Source organism: Phoca vitulina, unplaced genomic scaffold (assembly GCF_004348235.1).
Source record: "Phoca vitulina isolate PV1807 unplaced genomic scaffold, GSC_HSeal_1.0 scaffold2, whole genome shotgun sequence".
Lineage (NCBI taxonomy): Eukaryota > Metazoa > Chordata > Mammalia > Carnivora > Phocidae > Phoca > Phoca vitulina.
Genome location: NW_022589705.1, coordinates 7,695,944 through 7,720,293, shown reverse-complemented (window position 1 = coordinate 7,720,293; position 24,350 = coordinate 7,695,944). Strand labels below are relative to the sequence as shown.

Below are 24,350 nucleotides of genomic sequence, written 5' to 3'. Positions count from 1 at the left end.
GTCCACAGCTTCCATAAAGTGACATATCAGGGCAAGGGAAGGTCTTGAAGGTGGTCTTTACACAATTGGTAAACAAATAACATTAACTTGGCTTGACATTTCCTAGAAACACAATTTTTTTTTTTAAGATTTTAATTTATTTGTGAGAGCATACGCATGTCTGTGTGTGTGTGCACAAGCAGGGGAAGAAGGGTCAGAGGAAGAGGGAGAAGCAAACTCCCCGCTGAGCAAGGAGCCTGACTTGGGGCTGGATCCTAGGACCCTGGAATCATGACCTGAGCTGAAGGCAGATGCTTAACCTACTGAGCCCCCCAGGCGCCCCTAGAAACATAATTTGTATAAAAATAGAAAGTGGAGAAGAGACAAGAACGAATTATTTTGTATAAGCCAGTGAATTTGTATTACTGTGTCTTACTAACTATGGCTTAAATTTTAGAATGAAAACAATAGCTATTGGTGTCTGTAGGTTTGTGTGTGTGTATGTATATGTATGTATTTTGTAGATGTGTGATATTTTTCTACCTCTGGATGGTATTACCAAATTAATTTATAAAAGCCCTTTAAGGAGCTTCATTCAAGCTGCCTTAGAGATAAATAAGCACTTACATAAGTTAAGTATTCCCGAAACTCTCAGAAATAGAGAAGCTAACCCAATGTTTTGTTTTGCCCTTTTTTTTTTTTTTAAGATTTTATTTATTTGAGAGAGTGCACTCCTGCATGAGCTGGTGGGAGGGGGAGGGGGCAGAGAGAGATGGAGAAGCAGACTCCCTGCTGATCAGGGAGCCTGATGCAGGGCTCTGTCTCAGGACCCCGAAATCATGACCTGAGCTGAAGGTAGACACTTAACCAACTGAGCCACCCAGGCGCTCCAAAACTAACCCAATGTATTAAGTACACATGACTTGGGATGATTTTTTTGTAAATAAAGCTTTTTTTTTTTAATTGATGGTAAAATAAAAATAGGCATGTCTTCAGCGTTGTCAGTGTTAAACATAATGCAGACATACAATTTTTCTTCTACCTAAGCTTACTAGTCAAGCTTACATAATCTCTACTAGATGTTAAGATTATAAAGCTATAAATCCAAACTAAGAATAAAACATAAAATAAAAATGAATTGTGGGCGCCTGGGTGGCTCAGTCGTTAAGCATCTGCCTTCGGCTCAGGTCATGATCCCAGGGTCCTGGGATTGAGCCCCACATCGGGCTCCCTGCTCCGCTGGAAGCCTGCTTCTCCCTCTCCCACTCCCCCTGCTTGTGTTCCCTCTCTTGCTGTGTCTCTCTCTGTCAAATAAATAAAAATCTTAAAAAAAAAAAAATGAATTGCTTGATGTATGTCAAGCACTATAGTAAAAAAAAAAGGGCAGAGGGAGACCATGTATTTAATCTTCCTCGGTTTTTACTTTTGTGACACTTGCCTATCATGTACATGTTATAAAAATAGTCAGTGGGGGGTGCATCTGGGTGGCTCAGTCAGTTGGGTGTCTGCCTTCAGCTCAGGCAGTGATTTCAGGGTTCTGGTATCGAGCTCTGTGTTGGGCTCCCTGCTTGGTGGGGAGTCTGCTTCTCCCTCTCCCTCTCCCTCTGCCTCTCCCTCTGCCCCTCCCCCTGCTCATGCTCTCTCTCTTTCACACTCTCTGAAATAAATAAAATCTTAAAAAAAATAGTTAATAAGGAGATAACTTCAGATGATGGCTAGCTTAGTTTGGTGTTAATATTTGCCTAAAATAAAAATGTAGGCCATTTTTAAAAAATTTCTTTTTTTTTAGAGAGAGAGTGTGTGCAGGGGCAAGGGAAGGGCAGAGGGAGAGAGAGAATCTTAAGTAGGCTCCACGCCCAGCATAGAGCCTGATGTGAGGCTTGATCTCACAGCCTTCAGAGCTGAAATCACAAGTCAGATGCCTAACTAAGTGAACCACCCAGGCACCCCAAATGTAGATCATTTCTCAGTAAGATAAACTACTGAAAACATTTCATTACTGAACCTAAGTTTGGGTTTATGTATTTTTGGTATCTTGTCTTCATATGATATAGAAAATCTAAAGATACTTGAATCTCTTAGTAAACATGTCATTTGCCACATTGAAAAATTATATTGTGAGGAATCATATGCCTCTAGAAATTGTGAGATTGCATATTCATAAGTTTACTAGTCTACAGGATACTGATGTATGACAGACAACAATTGTCTATGTCATAGTTTTTTCTGTAAAAGAAAGTTTATTAATGGTTAAAAATTGTAATCAGTATATGTAGATAAAACTATTAGAAACCATAAAAATACTATGAAACAACTTTGTATGCAAAGTATGCAAGGCATGAAGGATGTGTTTTTGTTTAGGGAAAAAAAGTAATTTTCTAAGGCAGACTGACTGGTTATTCCAGAATGAGAAAGAAGAAAAAATACAGGACAAAAACTGAATGGATATTAGAAAAATAGTTATAGATGTGCAGAACAGGAATTATATATGTGGTCAAGTTGCTAAGGTTAAGTAGATTTATAAGTTAAAAAAATTAAACTTTAATATCAAAAGTGTACCTGATGCAAAACTAGAATGTTGAAGTTTTCTTGGATTATTTGTCTACTTTTATTAAGAAACTGTAAAAAGATTTTCCTTTACCTTTTATGTAATTTGCCTAGGAAACAAAGATTTTGTGTCTAATTAAAATAATTTCCCGTGCTTCATGTGTTCATCAGGTCTTTGATTATTTTTTAAAAAGATTCATTTATTGGAGAGAGAGAGAGAGTGTATGTGTGCAGTGTGCAGGGTTGGGGGCTGCAGACGGAGAGGGAACGGGAGAGAAGCAGACTCCCTGCTTAGTGAGGAGCCTGACTACTGGGCTCAATTTCATGACCCTGAGATCATGACTCGAGCCAAAATCTCTAAGTCTTTCATTATTTTAAAAAATTGAGTCTTTTCAATATTACAAAAGCTAAGATTTTTTCCCAACTATGTAATTTTCTGTATTTGCCTTTGAAATCTTTTGTCACTTTTTTTTTTTTTTTTTTTTTTTTAAAGATTTTATTTATTTATTTGACAGAGAGAGACACAGTGAGAGAGGGAACACAAGCAAGGGGGAGTGGGAGAGGGAGAAGCAGGCTTCCCGCGGAGCGGAGAGCCCGATATGGGACTCGATCCCAGGACCCTGGGACCATGACCTGAGCCAAAGGCAGTTGCTTAACAACTGAGCCACCCAGGCGCCCTTTTGTCACTTTTTTTAAATGAATAAGTATTGTTTCACAGTGATCTGTTATCTTAAGTGTTTATTTTTTTTAAAAGATTTTATTTATTTGAGGGGTGCCTGGGTGGCTCAGTCGTTAAGCATCTGCCTTCAGCTCAGGTCATGATCCCAGGGTCCTGGGATCGAGCCCCGCATCGGGCTCTCTGCTCAGCAGGAGCCTGCTCCCACTCCCCCTGCTTGTGTTCCCTCTCTCACTGTCCCTCTCTCTCTGTCAAATAAATAAATAAAATCTTTAAAAAAAAAAAAGATTTTATTTATTTGAGAGAGAGAGTGAGCATGAGCAGGGGGAGTGGCAGAGGGAGGGGGAGAAGCAGGCTCTCCACTGAGCAGGGAGCCCGACGCTCGATCCCAGGACCCCAGGATCATGACCTGAGCCGAATGCAGGCACTTAACTGACTGAGCCACCTAGGCGCCCCTCAGTTGAATAATTTTAAGACCGTGCATTGGACTGAGTAAGAATTGCCAGAACTAATGAAGAAGCTGATGGATTCATACAACTGCTAACCCAAGATCGAGCAGAATAAGAATTAATTACATGGGACCAAATGAACTGATGAAGATGGTTATATTTTTTTATGACTCTTTGTTTGAAACAGTGCTAGTTCTTCAATGTTTTTCAGATTTAAAGAACCCCCCCTTCTTTTTTTTGCTCTTAAACTGTCTGTAGTTTTTTTTTTTAAAGATTTTATTTATTTATTTGACAGAGAGACAGCGAGAGAGGGAACACAAGCAGGGGGAGTGGGAGAGGGAGAAGCAGGCTTCCAGCGGAGCAGGGAGCCCGATGTGGGGCTCGATCCCAGGACCTGGAATCATGACCTGAGCCGAAGGCAGACGCTTAACGACTGAGCCACCCAAGCGCCCCTAAACTGTCTGTAGTTTACAACAATCTGATTATACCTTTGTGAACAAAGATGAAACAGTTTTTTCTCCCTATCTGATCCCTCCAGAATTTGGAAACTCTTAGTGCATATTATTTTCATGATACTCTAGTTATTTGTGTAAGTTGAAGAAGAATCTATTCTTGTAGCAGGATACAATTGAAGGCTTTGACTGGAATGTTATATTTGAGAGTGACATACATAGAATCTGGTTTAAGGGACTAAGGTTGCCCTTAAGAAGCCAGTGCTCTTGAAAGAACTGGCCTGCTATCTGGCTTACAGGGTTCCCAGCGTTATAGGTGGGTAAGGAATGTCACTTCCTGGCAGGCCCAGAAATCTCAGGCTATGGACCTCAAGGAAAGAGGAATTCATTCAGACCTATAGGTATGGGAAGATGAAGTCTGGTGGCTAATTCCTGGATTGGCTTCTTAATCTCAAGAGGCTTTTAAAAGTTTAATCTGAGATTTCCTTATGAAAAGTTCCAGCAAAGCAAACTCAGAAAGAGGCTGTATGGGCAGTCACTATTCTTGCTGCACCTATGTAAATAGTTAGGACAAACCTAATGAGACCAGAATCCTTTTTTTTTTTTTTAAGACAAAACCCAAAAACTTTGTTAACTAAAATGTTACAGAAGCAACTTACACACAACTTGACAAACTTAAATATCGCAGGCTTTAAATGAGACCAGAATTCTTTTGTAGAAAAGAATTAAAAGGTTGACAGTAGAGAAAATTTTTTTTATTTCAGTGCAAAACTATAGTGCACCCTTGTGGGTTCTGTCTTGCACATTTTGCCAGTTCTTACCAAATATTCAACTCTGGTTTCTTCCAGTGTCTGGCTATAATTTTCCAAACTAATGTTTCTAGTTTTTTCTCCCACTCTCCTGACTTGCCATCACTGAGAACTAAAACTGCCCTTTTCCTGAAACCCTGCAAGCTGAAGCTGGACGACTTGATATAAACTTAAAAAAAAAAAAAAATTACCATGGCATATCATAATATGGGCAACTCTTGTGCCTCCTGCTGTTTGGACCATTCACAGGTTCACCAGAACACTCAATGCTATTATCAGAGTTCAAACTGCAAACCAGGAAAGTTCTTCAGATGGCCACTGCCACCCTCACTCCACCATTTAAAGATACTTTGAGCTCAAGTCTGAAAATTTCAGCTGGCTCTCCTCTGGACTCAGAAACTAGGTTTCTAATCTAACTATTAACTTTTGTTTTTCTTGTATTTTCATAGAAGCTGCCCTCATTAAATGTCTGACTGTTAGCATCATCAAGCGGATATTCTCTAATACCAAGTCCCATCCAAAGCTTTACCTGGTCCTTAATGGACAAAAGGCTACTGAACAAGAGAATAGACTTACATTGTGCAGAGGAAGGAAGAATGCCTCTTTCCTTGAACAAGAATAAGGACTGACAGATTCTTTGCTTAACCAAATTTTAGACTCCTGAACCACCTTCTAGGCTCACCTGTATACGTTCTTGTAAAATGCAGTTTTAGCAAGAACCCTGCTAAGTCAGTTAAGCAAGAAGCCCTCACCCTCAGTATCCGATCACACCCTTGATATCTGATTGGTTTTCTCATCTTCTGACATTCTCCAGGTGATGACTGGTCACCCAGGCCTGTCTTCAGTAAGAATCCACTTAGCCAGAACCCACCATATCCCTGTTTTTACCTTTTAGTGATTTTCCGTCCACTGATTTTGGCTGACCACCCTGCTCCTTGGCTATAAATTCCCACTTGCCCATGCAGTATTTGGAGTTGAACCCGATCCCCCCCTTACTGCAAAATGTCACCACAGTGGTCCCTATACCTGAAGAGAAAACCTGCACCACCTTGAATAAAGTCTTCCTCATGAGGTTTTTAACAGGTGTCGTTGAATATTTTTTCCTTTTAACCCAGGGAGTTCTTCCTAGACATTTGGTGTCACAGAATTGAGATTCACTAGAATGGCCTTGGCTCATGGAAACGTGGTTTGGGAAGAGAGCGGGTAAAAGGATGGGGAGTGTGGAGCCATTGATTCCTGGGTGTCATGTTCACCTCTGGAATGGAGCAGCAGCTGTGCTGCTCTCAGTTACTAAAGATAAAAGTTACAAATGGAATTTAGAGATGGATCTAATTCCCAGCACTTTGGTTCACTGGATATGTAAGGAAATGGGAACTAATAAGGAAAAGGTGAAATGTTAAGTCCTTTGGCTATTGTTATGTGTGATAGTTAAAATGAAATTAAAATAGAGTTCTGGATCAGACCTTGATGCTAGACAGAAATCAGATTTCAGTGAGTCTGAGTTTTGGCTACTAGCCTCAAAGCTGCCCCCGCAAGGGGAAAATTATGCAAAGACAACAAAGTTACCTCCAAAACCTCTGGTCACCAAGAAGACCATTGGTGTATGTAGGGGGAGGGCAAAACCAAGAAACTATTGAAACCAGGGAATATTATGTGAAGGAGTTGTTTTCATTCTGTGGATCAGTAATAATTAGTTTCCTGAAGAACCTTTATTAAAATGGATTGTGAGAGTAATTAACTTAGGAGTAGTATCTGGTTTTAAATGCTGTAATATGGGAGACCATGTTTGGGTTGGCGCAGGGTCCACAGCTCACTATGGAGTAATCACAGATTGCTCTCTGTGATCCAGACCCAAAGCAGGTTATTCCCGAGGGAACAGCCAGCCTGGTGGACTGGATAAAAGCCACTCTAAGGTCTGTTTACCCTGATAATGGGGACTGCCCAGCCGGCCCCTATAAATGCCAAGCGGAACACCCCCAATGGAGCAGATGGTATGCTTCATATATAAGCTGTATGGGATTATCTTTATGATAATTGGAATATTCATCTGCTGAATATGTTACTCCGTTGATAGTAAATGCTTTGATTAAGGGGAGCTCTTTTACGTGAACACCCCATATAACCTTAAGTGCTGCGAAACCGAGGGACAGTTGGGGAAGCCTTATGTATTTGCTGTCTCAGCTTCCCCTCCCAGCTTTTATCGCTGTTAATAAAAACATTATGTTAATTAGCAAGAGAAAGAGGAAAGGCAAAGGACAGAATCAAGGGACTGGTCTTAGCAAGGTGGAAAATTTTAAATAGTTTTTAAGAAATAAGGTGAATAAAGCAAATATCATTCGGAGCAAAACAAAGAAAAAAGGGAAGAATCATGGGATTCAACCCAGCAGAATGGAAAGCTTTAGATGGTTATTAAGAAATGGGATGAATAAAACAGATATTGATGGGGTTAAAACAGAGATTTTAGTATAACACTATTTAGGTTGGGCAGGCCAAAGGGACCTTTTTCTGGTTCCCCCCCACCCCAACATAAAGGGCCCCAAACCAAGTATATTCTATTTACCCCAGTTTGGAGAAATTTAAAAATCTGAAGGCAGAGATTACAATGAGTAATGTGACTAGTAATTGCTTGGGGCATTGGGTAGATAGATTAAATGAGCTAAAAATTGACAAAGGGCCAGGGTCCCTTGGCTTCATCCGTGGGCAAGACCCAAAGCCTTTTGCACAAGAGTGGGTAAAATGGTCAGGAGGTGGAGAAGGAAAGTTCCCAGGATTTCCTTGATATGGGACCCTCTTGCACTGTGGTACCAAATACCAAAACCCATTGATAAAGCCCTGATGCAGTTGAGAGAACATAAACATGTAAGGGTTGATAGGATTTTGAAAGTTGGAATGTTTAAACAAGGCTTTATGTAAAGAAGTCATGTCTCCTTTACCTGAATGTTTTATGGTAATGAGTTATGTCTGGCGTGGGGAACACTTTGCCCTAGTATTTTAAAACCAAAACCTGTTAAATAAGGTCCTAATGGAGGCTACGGTTAGGAATGTAAGGTGAAAGTTTGTGAGAATTGGTGTGTTTGAACAGGTTTTTACCTGATTGTATTAGGGAGATGGACCTTATATCTAACTGGGGAATATTTCCTTTACCTATTATTGTAAAAGTCAGGTAAATCCACCTTTCAATATTAATTGGATACACTAAAGGGGAACCAGTAAGATTGCTCAATCCCAGACAGTGTAGAATAGAAGTCCCAAGTGCTCGTATGGACAGATTCTCTGTGCGATAGTGGACTGTAGTGTACCATAGACTGGGGCTTATGGCAAAAGCCTGTGAGTGCCTCCCGGCAATGACTTACTGGACTTTGGACTAGAGAATTCCCACTTGAAGGGCAATTATTGCCTTGCTAATGGACAGTAATTGAAACAGCTACTGTGACTAAAAGTCATAAAAATAATCTTGAAAACTGAAATACTCATGGTATCTTGCACAATGTCAGATAACACTTCAATAGGTAGGGCAGTGCCCAGAAGAGTTCTGTAATAAAATGGAAATGCAAGGAGGAGCTACTCAAGGGAGCCTCTTTCCCCCTAAGACTGACTTGGGAGCTGTGTGAGGAGCTGCTGGATTCTGTTGTCACATGGGCATTGTCCTATAAACAGCTTATAACTGACCGAACAAAGAGCTACTTGGTTTGTGATGGCAGTTCTAAGGTGAACTTCCTCTTTGGAAGGCCACCATTCTGATAGGAGGAGGTAAAGACAAATTAGCTTAGTGGGCTGAATTGCATGCTGTTTTCCTAGCAGCATGGATGAATTGAACAGTGGTAAAAGCCCCTGTGTTTGGGTTTTTACTGTTTCATAGGCAGAGGCCAATGGCTTGGCCATATGGCTGTGCAGAAGAACAGTGGAAACCTGGCCTGTTAAAGGGATGCCCACCTAGGGCACAGCCCTATGGAAATCGCTGCAGGAATTTGAAGTGTGCATTAAGGTAGGACATGTCGATGCTCATCAGAAGAACCCTTTTCAGGTTTGTAAGGCAGTTGGAATCAACAAGCAATATCCCTGTGTGCTTGCTTGAGGTGGTCACCTGGGCCCATGACATAAGTGGGTAATGGGGCATGCAGCAATGCAAAGATGACCGAATCTAGACATAATCCTCTTGTACCTTCTGAGGCACAAAATGCCAGTAAGAACTGTTTTTTGTTTTTTTTTTAAAGATTTTTTATTTATTTATTTGACAGAGAGACACAGCAAGAGAGGGAACACAAGCAGGGGGAGTGGGAGAGGGAGAAGCAGGCTTCCCGAGGAGCAGGGAGCCCAATGCGGGGCTCGATCCCAGGACCCTGGGATCATGACCCGAGCCGAAGGCAGACGCCCAACGACTGAGCCACCCAGGCGCCCCAAGAACTGTTTTATCTGCAAGCAAAATAGAGATTGTAGATGGCTAGGTGGCAGATTCCCATTGGGAAGGCCCTGCATATAGGTGGCAAATGAGACTGATGCTGTAACCATGATAGGTTACAAATGGGTCTTGATAGGAGTAGACACTGACTCTGGACTGGGCTTTGCTTATCTGACGGTAGATGCAAATGCTCAGAGTGCTAAAGAAGAAACTGGAAACAGAAGATAATTGTAACAGTTTGGATGGCTAGACCAAGGAATATACAGCTCATAGTGTCCAACCCATGGGCAGAGAGATGTCCTCCTCAGAGTACTAGTTTAATAGAGAAGTGAGTGGGCAATGAAAACATTGGTTGTGTAGAATGGGAGGTAAAGACCTGAACGTATGGCTTACGTTCATGAGCTCATGAGAGTGCTCTCGTTCATCGTGAGGTGGGGCTAAAGGAGTGGCCCCACCAGGCAGTCCTCTTTTTTTCTGGTGGATCTGGGGGAGAGGGGGTGGCAAAGGATGCTGGGATGACTCTGCAGTTCTTACCAAGGGAGGAGTATCTTCGTGTAATGACTGTACTTTTTCTTTCTTCACATCACCTCAACTTTTTTCTTTTGTGCTTGATACACTGGTCATAGGACCAGGGCTGCATATACAAAGTGCTGAAAACAGGGATGATTCCTTAGCAAGAAACTGTATTTTTAAACTTGGGTTAGAATCCTAAGGGCCTGATGGGGTGGGTTGTGCCTTCGCCTTATCTGGCAAAATTGAGGTTAAGAGTGAATGCCGCTCTATTGCTTGGTGGTAAGAATAGCCTAGTGGTTCTATATCTATATAACCTTTCCCCAACTGAATGGGGAGGACTGAGGGGGAGGTGGTACCTACTAGACTATTATTGCTGTTTGCAATCTAGGTCAGCACAGTAGCCGAACCTGATGTCTTTTCCAAAGCGGGGAGAGTTGGGGTATAAGTGGAGAGAAGGAGCAATAGTAGCTGAGGGTAAAGGAATGAATAAATGGGTTGGATAATGAGGGAAATCTGATGTTAACACCTCAAAAGGGGCTCAGAGTAAGATCTCATCTCTTAGTTATACCAGATGCCTGGCTGAAACTGTGTTTGCCTACACCACTCCTGCTTTTGTCACCTCACAAGATTGGAAGCCTGTGAACATGAGTGGCCTTGCCTGGAAAGCATTTTCATGTGAGATGATGAGAGACTAGTGCAAATATTAATGACTGAATGGGATCCTAATGTGTCAGTATCTTTTGAGTTGTATATCTTTTTGCTTTAAGAGGGTCTGTGGCCAGAGACCAACGTGGGCTGTGAAATAATATAAAAAATATATATTGGTCTCTGACCCTGGTTGGTGGCACAGAGCTCCTGAAATCCTTGAAATTTCCAAGTGATTAGAGCATTGGGAGCATCTTGTGCTCTAATACTTGTTCTTTGACTCTGACTCCTGACACAGTGCCTACTACTTATACTTAACTTTTGTGTCTGTAATATTTTCACCATACTTCTTTTTTTTTAATTATTTTTTTTTTTTAGATTTTTATTTATTTATTAGAGAGAGGGGTACCTGAATGGCTCAGTCAGTTGGACGTCTGCCTTCAGCTCAGGTTGTGATCTCGGGGTCCTAGGACCGAGCCCCGCTTCAGGCTCTCTGCTTGGCGGGGGGCGGGGGGGAGTCTGCTTCTCACTCTTCCTCTGTGCTTTCTCTCTCTCTGTCTCTCTCCCTCTCAAATAAATAAAATCTTTAAAATAAAAAAAAAAAGTGAGTGAGCATGAGCGGGGTGGCGGCAGTGATGGTGGTGGAAGGACAAAGGGAGAGGGAGAAGCAGATTTCCTGCTGAGCGGGGAGCTCGACGCAGGGCTCGATCCCAGGACCCTGAGATCACAACCTGAATCGAAGGCAGATGCTTAACTGATTGAGCCACCCAGGTGCTCCTCACCATTACTTCTTACAGAGAAGTGAGATGGGCTGTGGGGCTGAATTGGGGGGTAGTCTTCAGGGACTGAACTCTTAACTTGTAGGGTCTGCTCTAATTCCCATTAATGTTGGAACTGAATTGTGGGACAGCCAGTTGGTGTTGGAGAATTGGTTGGTGTGTGTGGGGGGGAATCATACATCTGGTGTTAGTATTGTATATATGAATAAAGGTAGGAAGAAGTGGAATTTTTCCTAGACAGAAACCTATTTAGATTCTGTCTTTATGCTTCTCTGTTATCAGAAAGTCTTTCAAATTTTATTTGGTTATTTAAAATTTGATTGGATTGTCCATGGGTGCTAAGCTCTGTATCACATTATTCTGATTTTACACACACACACACACAAACACACACACACACACACGCAGGAATTGGAGGACCAAATGTATCAAATTCTTGTTTTGCCAAGTGACACCATTAGAACCCCTATCCTCCAGTTATTTGTTGTCATGGTCATTTCATGACAGCACCAAAAAATTAGGAAGTACATAATTTTAGAAATAAGGACAATTCTGTAGATTAAATATTTTTAGCTTTATGGAAAACTTGTAATCTTGTCCTTCCTATTTTCGTTTCACTGTGGACTGGTAAAAACTTTATCATGGATCAGTATTGGGGAATCACTGCTATATTAGATTAAATTTCATATGTATTTAGTTACTTCTAGTTTCTTTCTTGTCTCTCTATTCTCATTATGGTAACTTTAAGACTTGTTTGCATTTGTTCTTTTAGAATAGTTGTGAACAGATGAGTTCTTCAGCATACAAAGAGGACATTAATTTATATTGAATAACTCCAGGAAAGTCCGAATTTGCATGTGACTCGAGCTTTAACCTCTTTAGCTGCTGCTCTCTGTAAGTAACATGGGCAGAATGTTTTCACTGTTAGTTAACAGGTGGAGTCAGCCTTCATCCTTTCAAAGGTCCAGAGCTCACTACCAGTGACTTGTGTGATGTCAAGGAAAAATTGCATAGCTTTGTCAATACTTCATATTTCCTTTCTAAAGGGGCAGATAGGGGTTCCTCGGTGGCTCAGTTGGTTAAGTGTCTGCCTTCAGCTCAGGTCATGGTCCTGGAGTCCCGGGATCGAGCCCTGGGCCAGGAGAGAGTCTCTTTCTCCCTCTCTCTCTGCTGCTCCTCCTGCTTGTGTGCGCGCTCTCTCTCTCTCTCAAACAGATAAAATCTTTAAAAAAAAAATAAAGGGGCAGTTAATTTGTAGTATCCTTCCTTTCTACGTTTATTGTGATACTGCTAAGGATAAAGATACACTTTGGAAAACATTCTTAGGTTTTAGAAAGTGATATGTTAGGGAAGTTGATTTGAGGGCCTTTAAGTTCATTGCAGATGTATGTATGTTTTTCTGAAAATGAACTCTCAACCTTCCATTGTATGTTGTGAAGAAAACTGTGAGAGGCAGAAACATAACACTGACATAATTTGATACTCTTTAGTTGGATAATCTCGCTGGAATGTGAAAAGAACTTTAATTGCTTTAAACCACAAGGTGGTGAACTGAAAAGGAGTCCTTTTAAAAACAGTACAGATGTGATTTCCTTTCTACTAAGGTCCCTCGTTTACCTCGTTTATTTATTACTATCAGCCTTTATTTTCTACTTCATCCATTTTGTTGTGTCCGTGTTATTTTCACCATACTTCTTAACAGAGAAGAAAGATTGGCTATATGGAACTGAGCATACAGTGAGTTTAGAAAGCTGGTTCACTCTGTGATCAAACCTAGGTAGGACTTCCTTCTCTTGGCTTCTAGGCTTCCATAAGGCAGAAATCAGAGGAAACTCTTCGTGCTCTGGATAATATTACCCTGTTCCAAGTCAACACTTCAGAGTAAAGAAGAACTGGAAAGATTCCCTACGTCTTCATTCCTCTCACCCTCACATTCTCCCCACCAATCAGTATCTGCCATGAGACCATCAGCACCACTCTCATGCCCTTGATTCTTGTTTACACCAGTCTCCACAAGAATCTCAGGACTTTGAGGTTATCTCTACTCTCCCAGAGACAATCCCAAATCCTTGGCCCTCTTTTTGTCTTTAGCAGGCATCATTTTCTGACATGCTACATATTTTACTTTGTCATCTTTTCAGTAGATTGTAAGTATCATGAGGCCCTCGATTTTTGTCTGTTCATTGCTGTAGACAAACAGTGATCAGCAGTAAGTACTCAAAATATTTGTTGAATGAATGTAGTAAATAATTGAATTAAAGTGTGTGGTTGTGTCTTCTGAGGAGGGAGAGATCAAGACAAGTTCAAAGCAGTCTTTTCTCATTTGCTTTTCTAGTCTTTTATATATTTTATTAGATGGTTTCTTTTCAAGGTACCTCATTTTCCATAGTAAACACTGTGAATGAATCAGGGTATTAGCTAATTATTTGCATTTTAACATCATCTTTTTCTTTTTAACAAAAAGAAAAATTCTAAATATAGGCACATTAAGTTACTACTAACTCTAGTTCTCATCTTACTCTATGTGGGATGTTTTGTTTGAGTGTACCAGAAACTTTTCCATGCACAAATAATCTTTCATTTATTCTGATCATCTTTGTTTTTATAGGGCTTTGCAGCATCTCTTAGATATGTACTAACTATTAGTGAATAATCAGCTGCACACAGAGTGTCATGGCTTGCAGCTGTGGTTTGAGGAGTTTTTAGCCTGCACAACTTCATTCCAACCTGTACAGCAGCTACCTGTTTCTGGAGTTGGGATACTTCAGAAGACATTTTGTCTTTCACATACCTTATCTTTCCAGACACTAGGAGAAACACCAGTTTTATTCTTCAAAAGAAATAGACCTACTGGTAAATTCCTAAAGTACATTGGGGGGAAAGGGAATATGCTACCATAGTGTTTCCAGAATCTAACATATATTGACCTTGGCTTGCATACTGCTGTTACAATGAACCTTTTCACTTCCAAAAATCATTTCAAAGCATATACAGTATGTTTTTCTTTCATTGCATTAAAGATTTAACATATTTCATCTTTATCCTGGTCTGTCTAGGGGAGTGGTAAACAGAAGATGTGATCCCATGAAATCTTTCGCAATCTTAGAGGCATTTTTGGTTAGTTCAGAAGGTACCTAAGAAGAAAGCCTACAATGAGAGAGCCTTAAGAAATCTGAATTAATACATTATTTGCTGCAGATCATTTAGGGTTGGTTGTTAACACAAGTCTACCCTGAATTATCTTGATATTTTACATGGAATCCAGCATAAGTTAACAATTTAAACTTCTTTTGGCACTGTGAGAGTGCCTATCTTATCACACTTTACCTAGCACTAATTATTGTTAAAAATTTTGGTTTTTATCATTTGGTAGAAGGAAAGTGTTTTGATTGCTTTTGTTTGTGTAGTCTCTTTGGTTAATTAACTTTACTTCCAGTGCTTGCCTTGACCTGAGTGGCACTTAATTTTAGATGTTGGAACCACTTGGAAAGAAGAGCCACAGTGTGCTCTTTATATCCCTAAGGATTTTTACCTTCAACCTTTGCCCTTTCTGATAAGATCTTGCTGGGTGTGGAAACAATAGTTAAGGGATTAGGAATAAAACAAGGCTGTAACTGCAAAGAAAAGAAACCTAGGGTCATTAGCTTTGCTATGGACTCTCATACCCAAGCCCAAATCCCACTCCTCTCCAGTGAAATACGTAGTCAAAGGTTATCAAAGAATCAACTGATATGTCTTGCTGCATTTATCTATGAATGCATTTTAAAAATCTCATTTTGGGGCACCTGGCTGGCTTGGTCAATGGAACATGCAGCTCTTGATCTTGTAAGTGTGAGTGCCATGTTGGGTGTAGAGATTACTTAAAAACAAAATCTTGAAAAAACACAAAAGTCTTATTTCAAAAAGCATATATAAATTATGAGAGGGCATATATACTCATTTAAAAAGGGCAAAACAGAAATGTATTAAATAGAAATAAAAGCATCCATTTCTTCCTTTACCCTTTTATCCCACCCTCCTGTGATACAAATAGGAATTTTTAAAAAAATTTATTTCAGTGAGAGATAGAGCGTGTGCGTGCACACGTGTGGCGTTATGGGGGGCAGAGGAAGAGGGAGAGAGAAACCCAAGCAGACTCCCCACTGAGTGCAGAGCCAGATGCGAGGCTCGATCTCACGATGCTGAGACCAGACCCCAGCTGAAACCAAGAGTTAGATGCTCAACCGACGGAGCTACCCAGGCACCCCTGGAATTTTTTTTTTTTTTTTTTTTTTAAAGAGAGAGAGAGTGTGTGCACCAGGGGAGGGGCAGAGAGAGAAGGAGAGAATCCCAAGCAGACTCCGTGTGTTGAGTGTGGAGCCCATGTGGGGCTAAATTGATCCCATGACCCTGAGATCATGACCTGAGCCAAAACCAAGAATCTTGACGCTCAACCAACTGAGCCACCCAGGTGCCCCAGGAATTTACTTTATAGGAATTTCATCTTGATAGTGAATAGAATTTAGTGGCATCTCGGTGCCAGTGAGGCTTTAGTTTAAGGTCATTCTATAAACTCCAAGAGGGAGCATATAAACTCCAAAAATGTCTGTTTTGTTTATGTCTGCTTAGTGTGTTGCCTGACAAATGGTAGGTGTCAAGTCTTTGTTGACTCACAGATTTATTGTAGGGCAAGAAAAGGAAAAGAATTGAGAGAATCTTAACAGAGCATCCTCTGGCTACAGGCTTTGGGTTACTAGATTTCTGGACTAGTGCAGTGGTTCTCAGTGCCGACTGCACTTTAGACTGTCACCTGGAGAGCTTTTACAGAATACCAATGCTTGGGCTCCACACTCCAGTGATTCTGATTTGATTGGTTTAGGGTGAGACCCCAGCATCAGTACGTTAGAGTCTTCCCTTAGGATGCCTGCAGCAGTGATGGAGAACCACTGAACCACAGACAGTTGTTGCTTATTGAATGTTAATTGAGATCTGTGCTTTCCTTAATTCTCTGAAAGTCCTTTATGCTTTGAAGGACACATTTTTATAGAGAATATTGTCCTTATGTTTCATTATATTAAAAATATTTTGCATTTCTTGATATACAACATATATATTCAGCACACGGATATTCAAAAACTTACTTGTATATTAAGATAATCATTTCTTCCTGATGGTAGAAAATACATTCCCCTCATCTTTGGTCCATGACATTTTATATGGTTATTTTATTTTTTAAAGGCCCTTCAATCCTGATGGAATATGGGCATTTGGCAGTAGAGAAAACGAATCATATTAACAGTTTAGCAAAAATATATGTATATATTTTTTAAAGATTTTATTTATTTATTTGAGAGAGAATGAGAGAGAGAGCATGAGAGGGGGGAGGATAAGAGGGAGAAACAGACTCCCTGCTGAGCAGGGAGCCCAGTGCAGGAATCGATCCTGGGACTCCAGGATCATGACCTGAGCCGAAGGCAGTCGCTTAACCAACTGAGCCACCCAGGTGCCCCCAAAATACCTGAATTCTTATGCAGTATTCTCTTTTCGATGTCAAAGTAAGTGACTCAACTTGTTTATTCTGTAATATTCCAGTCATCAAAAGTATTAAGATGTTCAGCTGATGCAAATAAAAAATAAAAGCAGTTTAAGTAACTACATCCTATCTAAATTATTAATTTCATGTTTGGGACAAAAACCAGAGGAACAGAATAGTTAATGCAACCTTTACTTTGCTATAAACCTTTTTTTTTTTTTTTTAAGATTTTATTTATTTGTCAGAGAGAGAGCACAAGCAGGGGGAGTGGGAGAGGGAGAAGCAGGCTCCCCGCTGAGCAAGGAGCCCGATGTGGGACTCGATCCCGGGACCCTGGGATTATGACCTGAGCTGAAGGCAGACGCTTAACCGACTGAGCCACGCAGGCGTCCCTAAACCTTTTTTTTTTTTTTTTAAAGTGTGTGTATTCTTTACCTTTCTCCTTTCCTTGTCCTTCCCCAGCTTTTCCCCAAAGAAGAAATTATGTTATTTGTAACAAACTTAACTGCAGGAATAACTGTCAGAATAACTAGTGGTGATTAGCAGTTTTAAAGTTAAATCATAAATAGTGCAACATTAGTGAAGTGTGGTATAAATAAATTTGTAATAATACTTCTTAACTATGGGTTCCTCTTATACATTTTTATTTTTTACATATCTATTTTCAAAATCACTATTACACCTTGCTTATATAATCAGAATCTTGGCAGGTTGCTTCAGGAAGAGCATAACCAACCCTGAGCATAAGTATGGTTATTTGAAGAGATACTAGATTTTGTGCCAAGTTAAACTATGCAGATATTAAGGAATGATGGGTTACATTAATAATGAGAAACCCAACTAATGCTTGGCTTTGATTAGACCTTCCTTTTCTACCAATAATGTAGGTGATAAGATAACTTGTTCTAATATCCATTCACTCCTAGAAAATCTTTATAATGACTTAAATAAAATATAGTCTGGTACAAAGACGTGAACCCAGTTGATATGCAGAAAATGCTTACTAATAATGATGGAAAATGCATAGCTTTCTGTATATTTTCATGTATAAGGAACAACATTTGTTCTGCTATTGCTGAATTATTATTTTATTAGTATGCCATGGTTTTGTACTGCTTGCTAAAACTTAAACTCTGTTCACTGGTTTGGAATTTGAAGGCCATACACTAGGTTCTAAAATGGAATTTACTGTTTCATAAATCAGTCCAAAACAGTCTAGTACATTTGCATTTTCCACTATCTTTTTGAGGTATATTACTGATTAGAAATATAAGAGAAACGTCTAGTTACTTTTTTTTTTTTTTTCCCTTTGGTCCAGTTGGTAATTAAGCTGATTTGGTCAACTTAGGGCATTTTGAAAACATTCTGTAGAAAGAATTCTAATCTCTTAGAAAAGTAATTGAATTAAAATCTTTTCTAGTCACATTCTTAGTTGTAGATAGATTTTATATGTGAGTTTATTTTTATATTTGGACAATATTTTCCCATGGTAGACTATTAAAACAGTACAGGAGCATATAAAGTGGAAAAATAACAGTTCCTTTGTTCCACCTAAGGAAAACCCACTGTTGACCATTTCTTGGGTGTACTTCTTGAAGTTCTACACGCCATATCTTTTTTTTCCTTTGAAATGCACATGTGCCTGCACATACACGAAGCCATACTGTGTACCATGTGTAAATAAATGTGTTATTCTTGGGGCGCCTGGGTGGCTCAGTCAGTTGAGCGACTGCCTTCAGCTCAGGTCATGATCCTGGAGTCCCAGGATCGAGCCCCGCATAGTATCGGACTCCCTGCTCGGTGGGGAGTCTGCTTCTCCCTTTTCCTCTGCTCCTCGCCGCTTTATTTATCTTAAATAAATAAAATCTTAAAAAAATGTGTTATTCTTTTTTACTGGCTGCAGAGATTTCTATTGTATGGAACTTTAATAAGGTATTTAAGTGATCCCATTTTAATAAACATTTAGATTTTATTTTATGATTTTGCTATTCCAGTAAATTCCTGGTAGATACCTCTTCATAATTATGTGGCTGTATATAGAATAGATCCATAGAGGTATCACTGGGTAATTATAAAACATCAAATCTTGTGATATAGGTATGTACTTTAATAACGTGACCAAATGTTTGGTGGTTTGCCTTGTTTTTGGAATCTTTCTCATAAAATTGGAATTCATAAGCAATATTTAGTTTACTACTTTTAAGTTAATGTAGGGGAGTAGTTCCAATTAATTAAGGTTTTACCTTGGGAAATGGATTGTGTCTGCAAAATAATAGATAAATACTCAGAAGAAGTGACAGTGCTTGACCATCACTGTATTTCAATCCAGTAATAAGTTAATTATATACATACTCATTTGTATGTTAAGCATTTGATATATATTCTTTTAATTTCCTGAGCAGTTGAGTGAGATTGGTACAGTGTTCTTATTTAATGTTAGAAGAGACTGATGATTAGAGAGGTTGAATGGTTTGCCCAAGGCCCCAGAACTGGCCACATGGAAACTATTCTTAAATGTAACTGTCCATTGAACACTACATCAGAAACTAATGATGTACTATATGTTGGCTAATTGAATTTAAATTAAAAAAAATGTAACTGTAGGATTCCTATTTCCTGTTTTGTCGTTGTATTCCTTCCAATGAAGCAATACTTTCAGTCATGAAGAACCCAGTGAAAATATAATGGAAGAAAATAAAACCTGCCTCTGATTCTTGAAATGAAAGCTGCCATCTTCCTACCACCTCCAACTTTTTGGATTCATGTAAAAAGTGTTGTACAGTGTATTACAAATAAATAGAGTAAATTAAAGAGAGAAAATTTGATTTGGAATCACATTATGCTTCATGCTATAATAAAATCTCGTTTATCCTAAAGATAATTTACCCAATATCTCTAGCCATCTCTCATCCAACCGAAAAACAGAAATGCTTCCAGGAACCACCCAGGTGCCCCTGACCTTTCTTTTGTGAACAGGAATCCCTGTCTTGGGTTCCTGGGTGGCTCAGTCGGTTAACCAGCCAACTCTTGATTTTGGCTCAGGTCATGATCTCGATTGTGGGATTGAGCCTCTCACCAGGCTCCATGCTCAGTGCAGCCTCTTGCCAGGCTCCATGCTGGAGATTTCTCTCTCTCCCTCTGTCGCCCCCCCCCCCCCCCCCCCCCCCACCCACTCTCTCTAAAAAAAAAAAAAAACAACAAAAGGGCAAATTATGCTGGATAAATATGTAAAGCATTGACATACCTAAACTGTTGGATATGATATGTTCTTAACTTTTAACTTTTGTGAAGGGCCCTTTTCACTGAAGTATTGTTATTGTTGAAGTTCACAGCATAGTCTATTAGTGTTGCAGATTCTCAAAAATGAAAAGATTGATGGTGACTCAAAAGTGTACACATGTGACTGGGCAGAAGAAAACCTCTGTATCTGTGTTGCTGTAGGACTTTTTTGCAGTTAGCTTGCAGACCTTGATTCCCCTCCTCAGAGTGTTGTGATTGCTCTGTACATTCTATAAATTATTTACACCCTGATGGTACTAAATGACTACATTAATGGCACGTCTGACTCCACATGATATCAAGAACTTTAATAATTCATTACTTATTAGAGCTACATCCCTGTAAGTTAGCATGCGTGGGAGCAGAGTTTACAACATTGAGATAAGGCCTTCTCTGAGATCTTTACTCTCCAAGCATCATGTCCATAAATATTCAGATATTAGTGGTGTTTAAAAATAAAGAAAGGATTATTGACTGTTACAAAGCTAGACCCTTAGGTTTTGTTTATCAAGCATTAGATTACTTCAAGTTTTTCAGTACATTTTAGGGATATTCAAGTTGAAAATATTTGAAAGACAGTTCTCCATTTCAGGACTTTCGCTTAAAAAAAAACCCAAAACCTGACAAACCAGCATTAGCTTATGCAAATTAAATGGAATTAATGATTTGCCACTGGGAAGAATGGTGAGAGACTTTTAAGTATCCAAATTCTTAATCTAAGAGTTTTATTTATTTTTAAAAGATTTTATTTATTTGACAGAGACACAGCGAGAGAGGGAACACAAGCAGGGGGAGTGGGAGAGGGAGAAGCAGGCTTCCCGCAGAGCAGGGAGCCCGATGTGGGGCTCGATGTGAGGCTCGATCCCAGGACCTTGGGATCATAACCTGAGCCGAAGGCAGACGCTTAATGACTGAGCCACCCAGGCACCCCAGTCTAAGAGTTTTACATCTGATAGTCAAAGTCTTCCAGTCTTAGTCTTCTTCAGCCTTTTTGAAGTTCTTTATTATTTTTTTATTTTTTATTTTTATTTTTATTTTTTAAAGATTTTATTTATTAGAGAGTGAGAGAGCGTGAGAGGGGAGAGGGTCAGAGGGAGAAGCAGACTCCCTGCTGAGCAGGGAGCCTGATGCGGGACTCAGTCCCGGGACTCCGGGATCATGACCTGAGCCGAAGGCATTCATTTAACCAACTGAGCCACCTAGGCACCCTTTATTTTTTATTTTTTAAAGATTTTATTTATGAGAGGGCACAAGTAGGGGGAGCAGCAGTGGGAGAGGGAGAAGCAGGCTCCCCTCTGAGCAGGGAGCCTGACGAGGGGCTCGATCCCAGGACCTCGAGATCACAACCGGAGCTGAAGGCAGACGCTTAACCGACTGAGCCACCCAGGCGCCCCTTGAAGTACTTAAAAAAAAAAAAGAGGAAGGGCATGGTTATGGAAAGCAAGGGTGTGTCTGTGCACTCCCATATGCACATGTCATGATTAAATTCCAGAGGGAAATTTAGGTATAAAAGAATGCATACATTTCTAGGGAGGAGGGGGAATGGTTAAGTCAATGTTAAATCTATCTTTAGTTTTCCAGTGACTCTGAGTACTTAAATACTGCTTTCCAAAAAGACAAAAAGGTTACTAAAGTTGACAATTTGTAACCCTAGTACTTAGCACAGGGCCTGGCACATGGTTCAGTAAATGTTTATTGCATGACTAGCTGATGATCAGATCAATCCATATAATTTTAGACACCTGGTATTTTGATAACTCAAACAGCTATACAGATTTTTACTATAGTAGTTTCCCTTCCCCCATATTCACAGGAGATACATTCTGAGACTCCCAGCGGATGCCTGAAACTGTAGATAGCACTGAACCCTATATATACTATGTTTTTTCTTATACATGCCTATGATAAGGTTTAATTTATAAATTAGGCACCATACAGGACATTAACAGCAATAATAAAAAACAATTATAACCATATATGGTAATAGTTATATGAAAGTGGTCTCTCTCTCAAAACACCTTACCGTACTGTACTCACCCTTCTTTTCTTGTGATGATGTGAAATGATCAAATGCCCATGTGATGAGATGAAGTAAAGTGGTGTAGGCGTTGTGACCTAGCGTTAGGATCATCTGCTTCCAGAGCAGGGTTGACTGTGAGCAATTGAAACCATAGAAAGCCAAACTGTGGATAAGGGGGAGTGGGGGAACTACCGTAGTTGCTTTCTATGATAGTGCTACTTTGGGAGTGTATTTTAGTTCACTGTTAGTGTTTTAAAATGCCACCTAATGTGGATTTGTCACAGAAGGGTCCAGAGAGCCCCATTATGGGGTTCTGATCTCTGAGGCATATATTCTTATTTTTTTTTGTCCATAATCAAAACTTTATTGAAAAACTGAGACCAGGGGCTCCTGGGTGGCTCAGTCGTTAAGCTCTGCCTTCGGCTCAGGTCATGATCCCAGGCTCCTGGGATCGAGCCCCGCATCGCGCTCCCTCTGCGGGAGGCCTGCTTCTCCCTCTCCCACTCCCCCTGCTTGTGTTCCCTCTCTCACTATGTCTCTCTCTGTCAAATAAATAAAATCTAAAAAAAAAAAGAAAAACTGAGACCAAAATAGGAGATCACCATTGTGTATTTTACAAAATTAAACATAATTACATTATTTTGGTAGATTAACTGGAATTACTGAACTGATGAGGCTTTCTGCAATACAACACAAATTCAGGAGGTTGTGTGGATCATTAGTGTTGCTTTCTTCTCAACGAAGAACACCCCTCTGTGAGTCTGACCTTTCCTCCTGTTGGCTGGCACAACACTGTTGAACAGCCTACCCAAGTAACCACCATCTGAGCATGGCTGAACACTGCGGTGATCTTGTAACAACGTGGACATTTTACATCCATAAAATAGGAATGTGGGCTTTGAACTAGCTGTTTCTTTTTATGTTTTTTCTTTTCCTCTTCCAAGGACGGGTGTAGTAAATCTCTAGCCAAAAGCCTGTTAATCCTTTATCTAGCGCAGACAGTCTGATCTCTGAGGCAACACCCCTAGCGAGCAGCACGCGACTGGGCTTGCAGCACCGGAGGCATATGTTCTGAAGACAGCGTTATCCTGTAGAGAGGCTCCAAAGTCTTTCCAGTATCCTTTGGGTTCTGTCAGAAAGCCTTTAGAGGGGCGCCTGTGTGGCTCAGTTGTTAAGCGTCTGCCTTCGGCTCAGGTCATGGTTCCAGGGTCCTGGGATCAAGCCCCGTATCGGGCTCTCTGCTCGGCGGGAAGCCTGCTTCTCCCTCTCCCACTCCCCCTGCTTGTGTTCCCGCTCTCGCTGTCTCTCTCTCTGTCAAATAAAAAAATAAAAATCTTAAAAAAAAAAAAAAAAAGCCTTTAGAGGTTCTTCAAAGAGATAGAGAAAATCTTACCCTTTCCCCCAGTAGAGACACTGGACAGTTTTCACTGATACTTAATACAAAGTAGGTTATACCATGTGTAAGGTGGGTTAACTTGATTGCTTTAGATTTCTTTAATAATAGTTTTCTTTAAAAGTGATTATCTGGTCATTGACATCCATGAGAGAACTGTAGATGATTATGGTCAAGAGTTACATTGCCAGAGAGATTAGGTTTTGGGAAGGCATTAGAAGCACTGTTATGATTAAAATGAAAGCTCTTAATCTGTAAAAGGGAAGAAGTGAAATTTTAGCAAGCATCAGCTATGGAATTAAATCATACTATCCTAGCCTGCTACATAGATGATAGTTGCCAGACCAGCCACCTTGGAGCAGAATGTGGACTATTGAACTTAAATTACAAGAGCTGAATTTCTTTAGTTGAAATGCCACAATAAGTCTCTTTTCACTTGTATAAAATCCAGTGTTGTTTACTAGCAAGTGTGAGTTGGATGAAAGCATCTGAATATAAGGTTTTTATGTGGAGCAAATTCCTATTTTTATCTCTAAAATTTCCCAGTGCATACCCCTCCCTAGTCATGAGTTTTCTTGAGCTGATACCTGGTGCCAGGTATCTTGGAATAAAGGTGTTAGAACTGTTGTGGAAAAGGGATGGTTTCATCTGGCTTTAGTTATCTTATGGTGTAAATTAAGCTCCTAAATGAAAGTGGCTAAGTTTTACAGATGGACAGACATGAATCTGGCTGAGAGCAAACTGTTCTGCTCTGATAGAGACATCACTCAGACCTGCATGCATCTGTCAGCTGCTCGTGGTGGCGCAGTGAGAGACAGTGATCCGTTACGTTTCTCTAGTGTGCCCCTATTGCTAGCCATATTGTAACGTATAATACGTCTCTTGGGCAGACAGCTTG

At 40.1% G+C, this 24,350-nt stretch overlaps 2 protein-coding genes across 8 annotated transcripts in view; one reads left to right on the top strand and one right to left on the bottom strand.

Moving 5' to 3' along the window:
* The window catches only part of LRIG2 (leucine rich repeats and immunoglobulin like domains 2), an 83,286-nt gene that overhangs the window by 4,792 nt on the left and 54,144 nt on the right, over positions 1-24,350 (top strand). Inside the window, exon 1 of one of the 7 annotated variants that reach the window (XM_032421280.1) lies at positions 4,093-8,897. The exons of the other annotated variants lie outside the window; for them this stretch is intronic. Coding sequence (XP_032277171.1) covers positions 8,782-8,897 — 116 coding nt within the window. The 5' untranslated portion in view covers positions 4,093-8,781. Of the gene's footprint in view, positions 1-4,092; positions 8,898-24,350 lie in introns of those variants that run through there. 7 annotated transcript variants of the gene reach the window in all.
* Positions 22,612-23,217, bottom strand: LOC116642785 (40S ribosomal protein S27-like). The gene has a single exon (XM_032421325.1). The coding sequence runs from the start codon at positions 22,937-22,939 to the stop codon at positions 22,778-22,780; it is 162 nt and encodes a 53-aa protein (XP_032277216.1). The 5' UTR covers positions 22,940-23,217; the 3' UTR covers positions 22,612-22,777.

Excerpts from the sequence above, each read along its gene's own strand:
- LOC116642785 (XM_032421325.1), bottom strand. The coding sequence starts at position 22,939 with ATGGATGTAAAATGTCCACGTTGTTACAAGATCACCGCAGTGTTCAGC.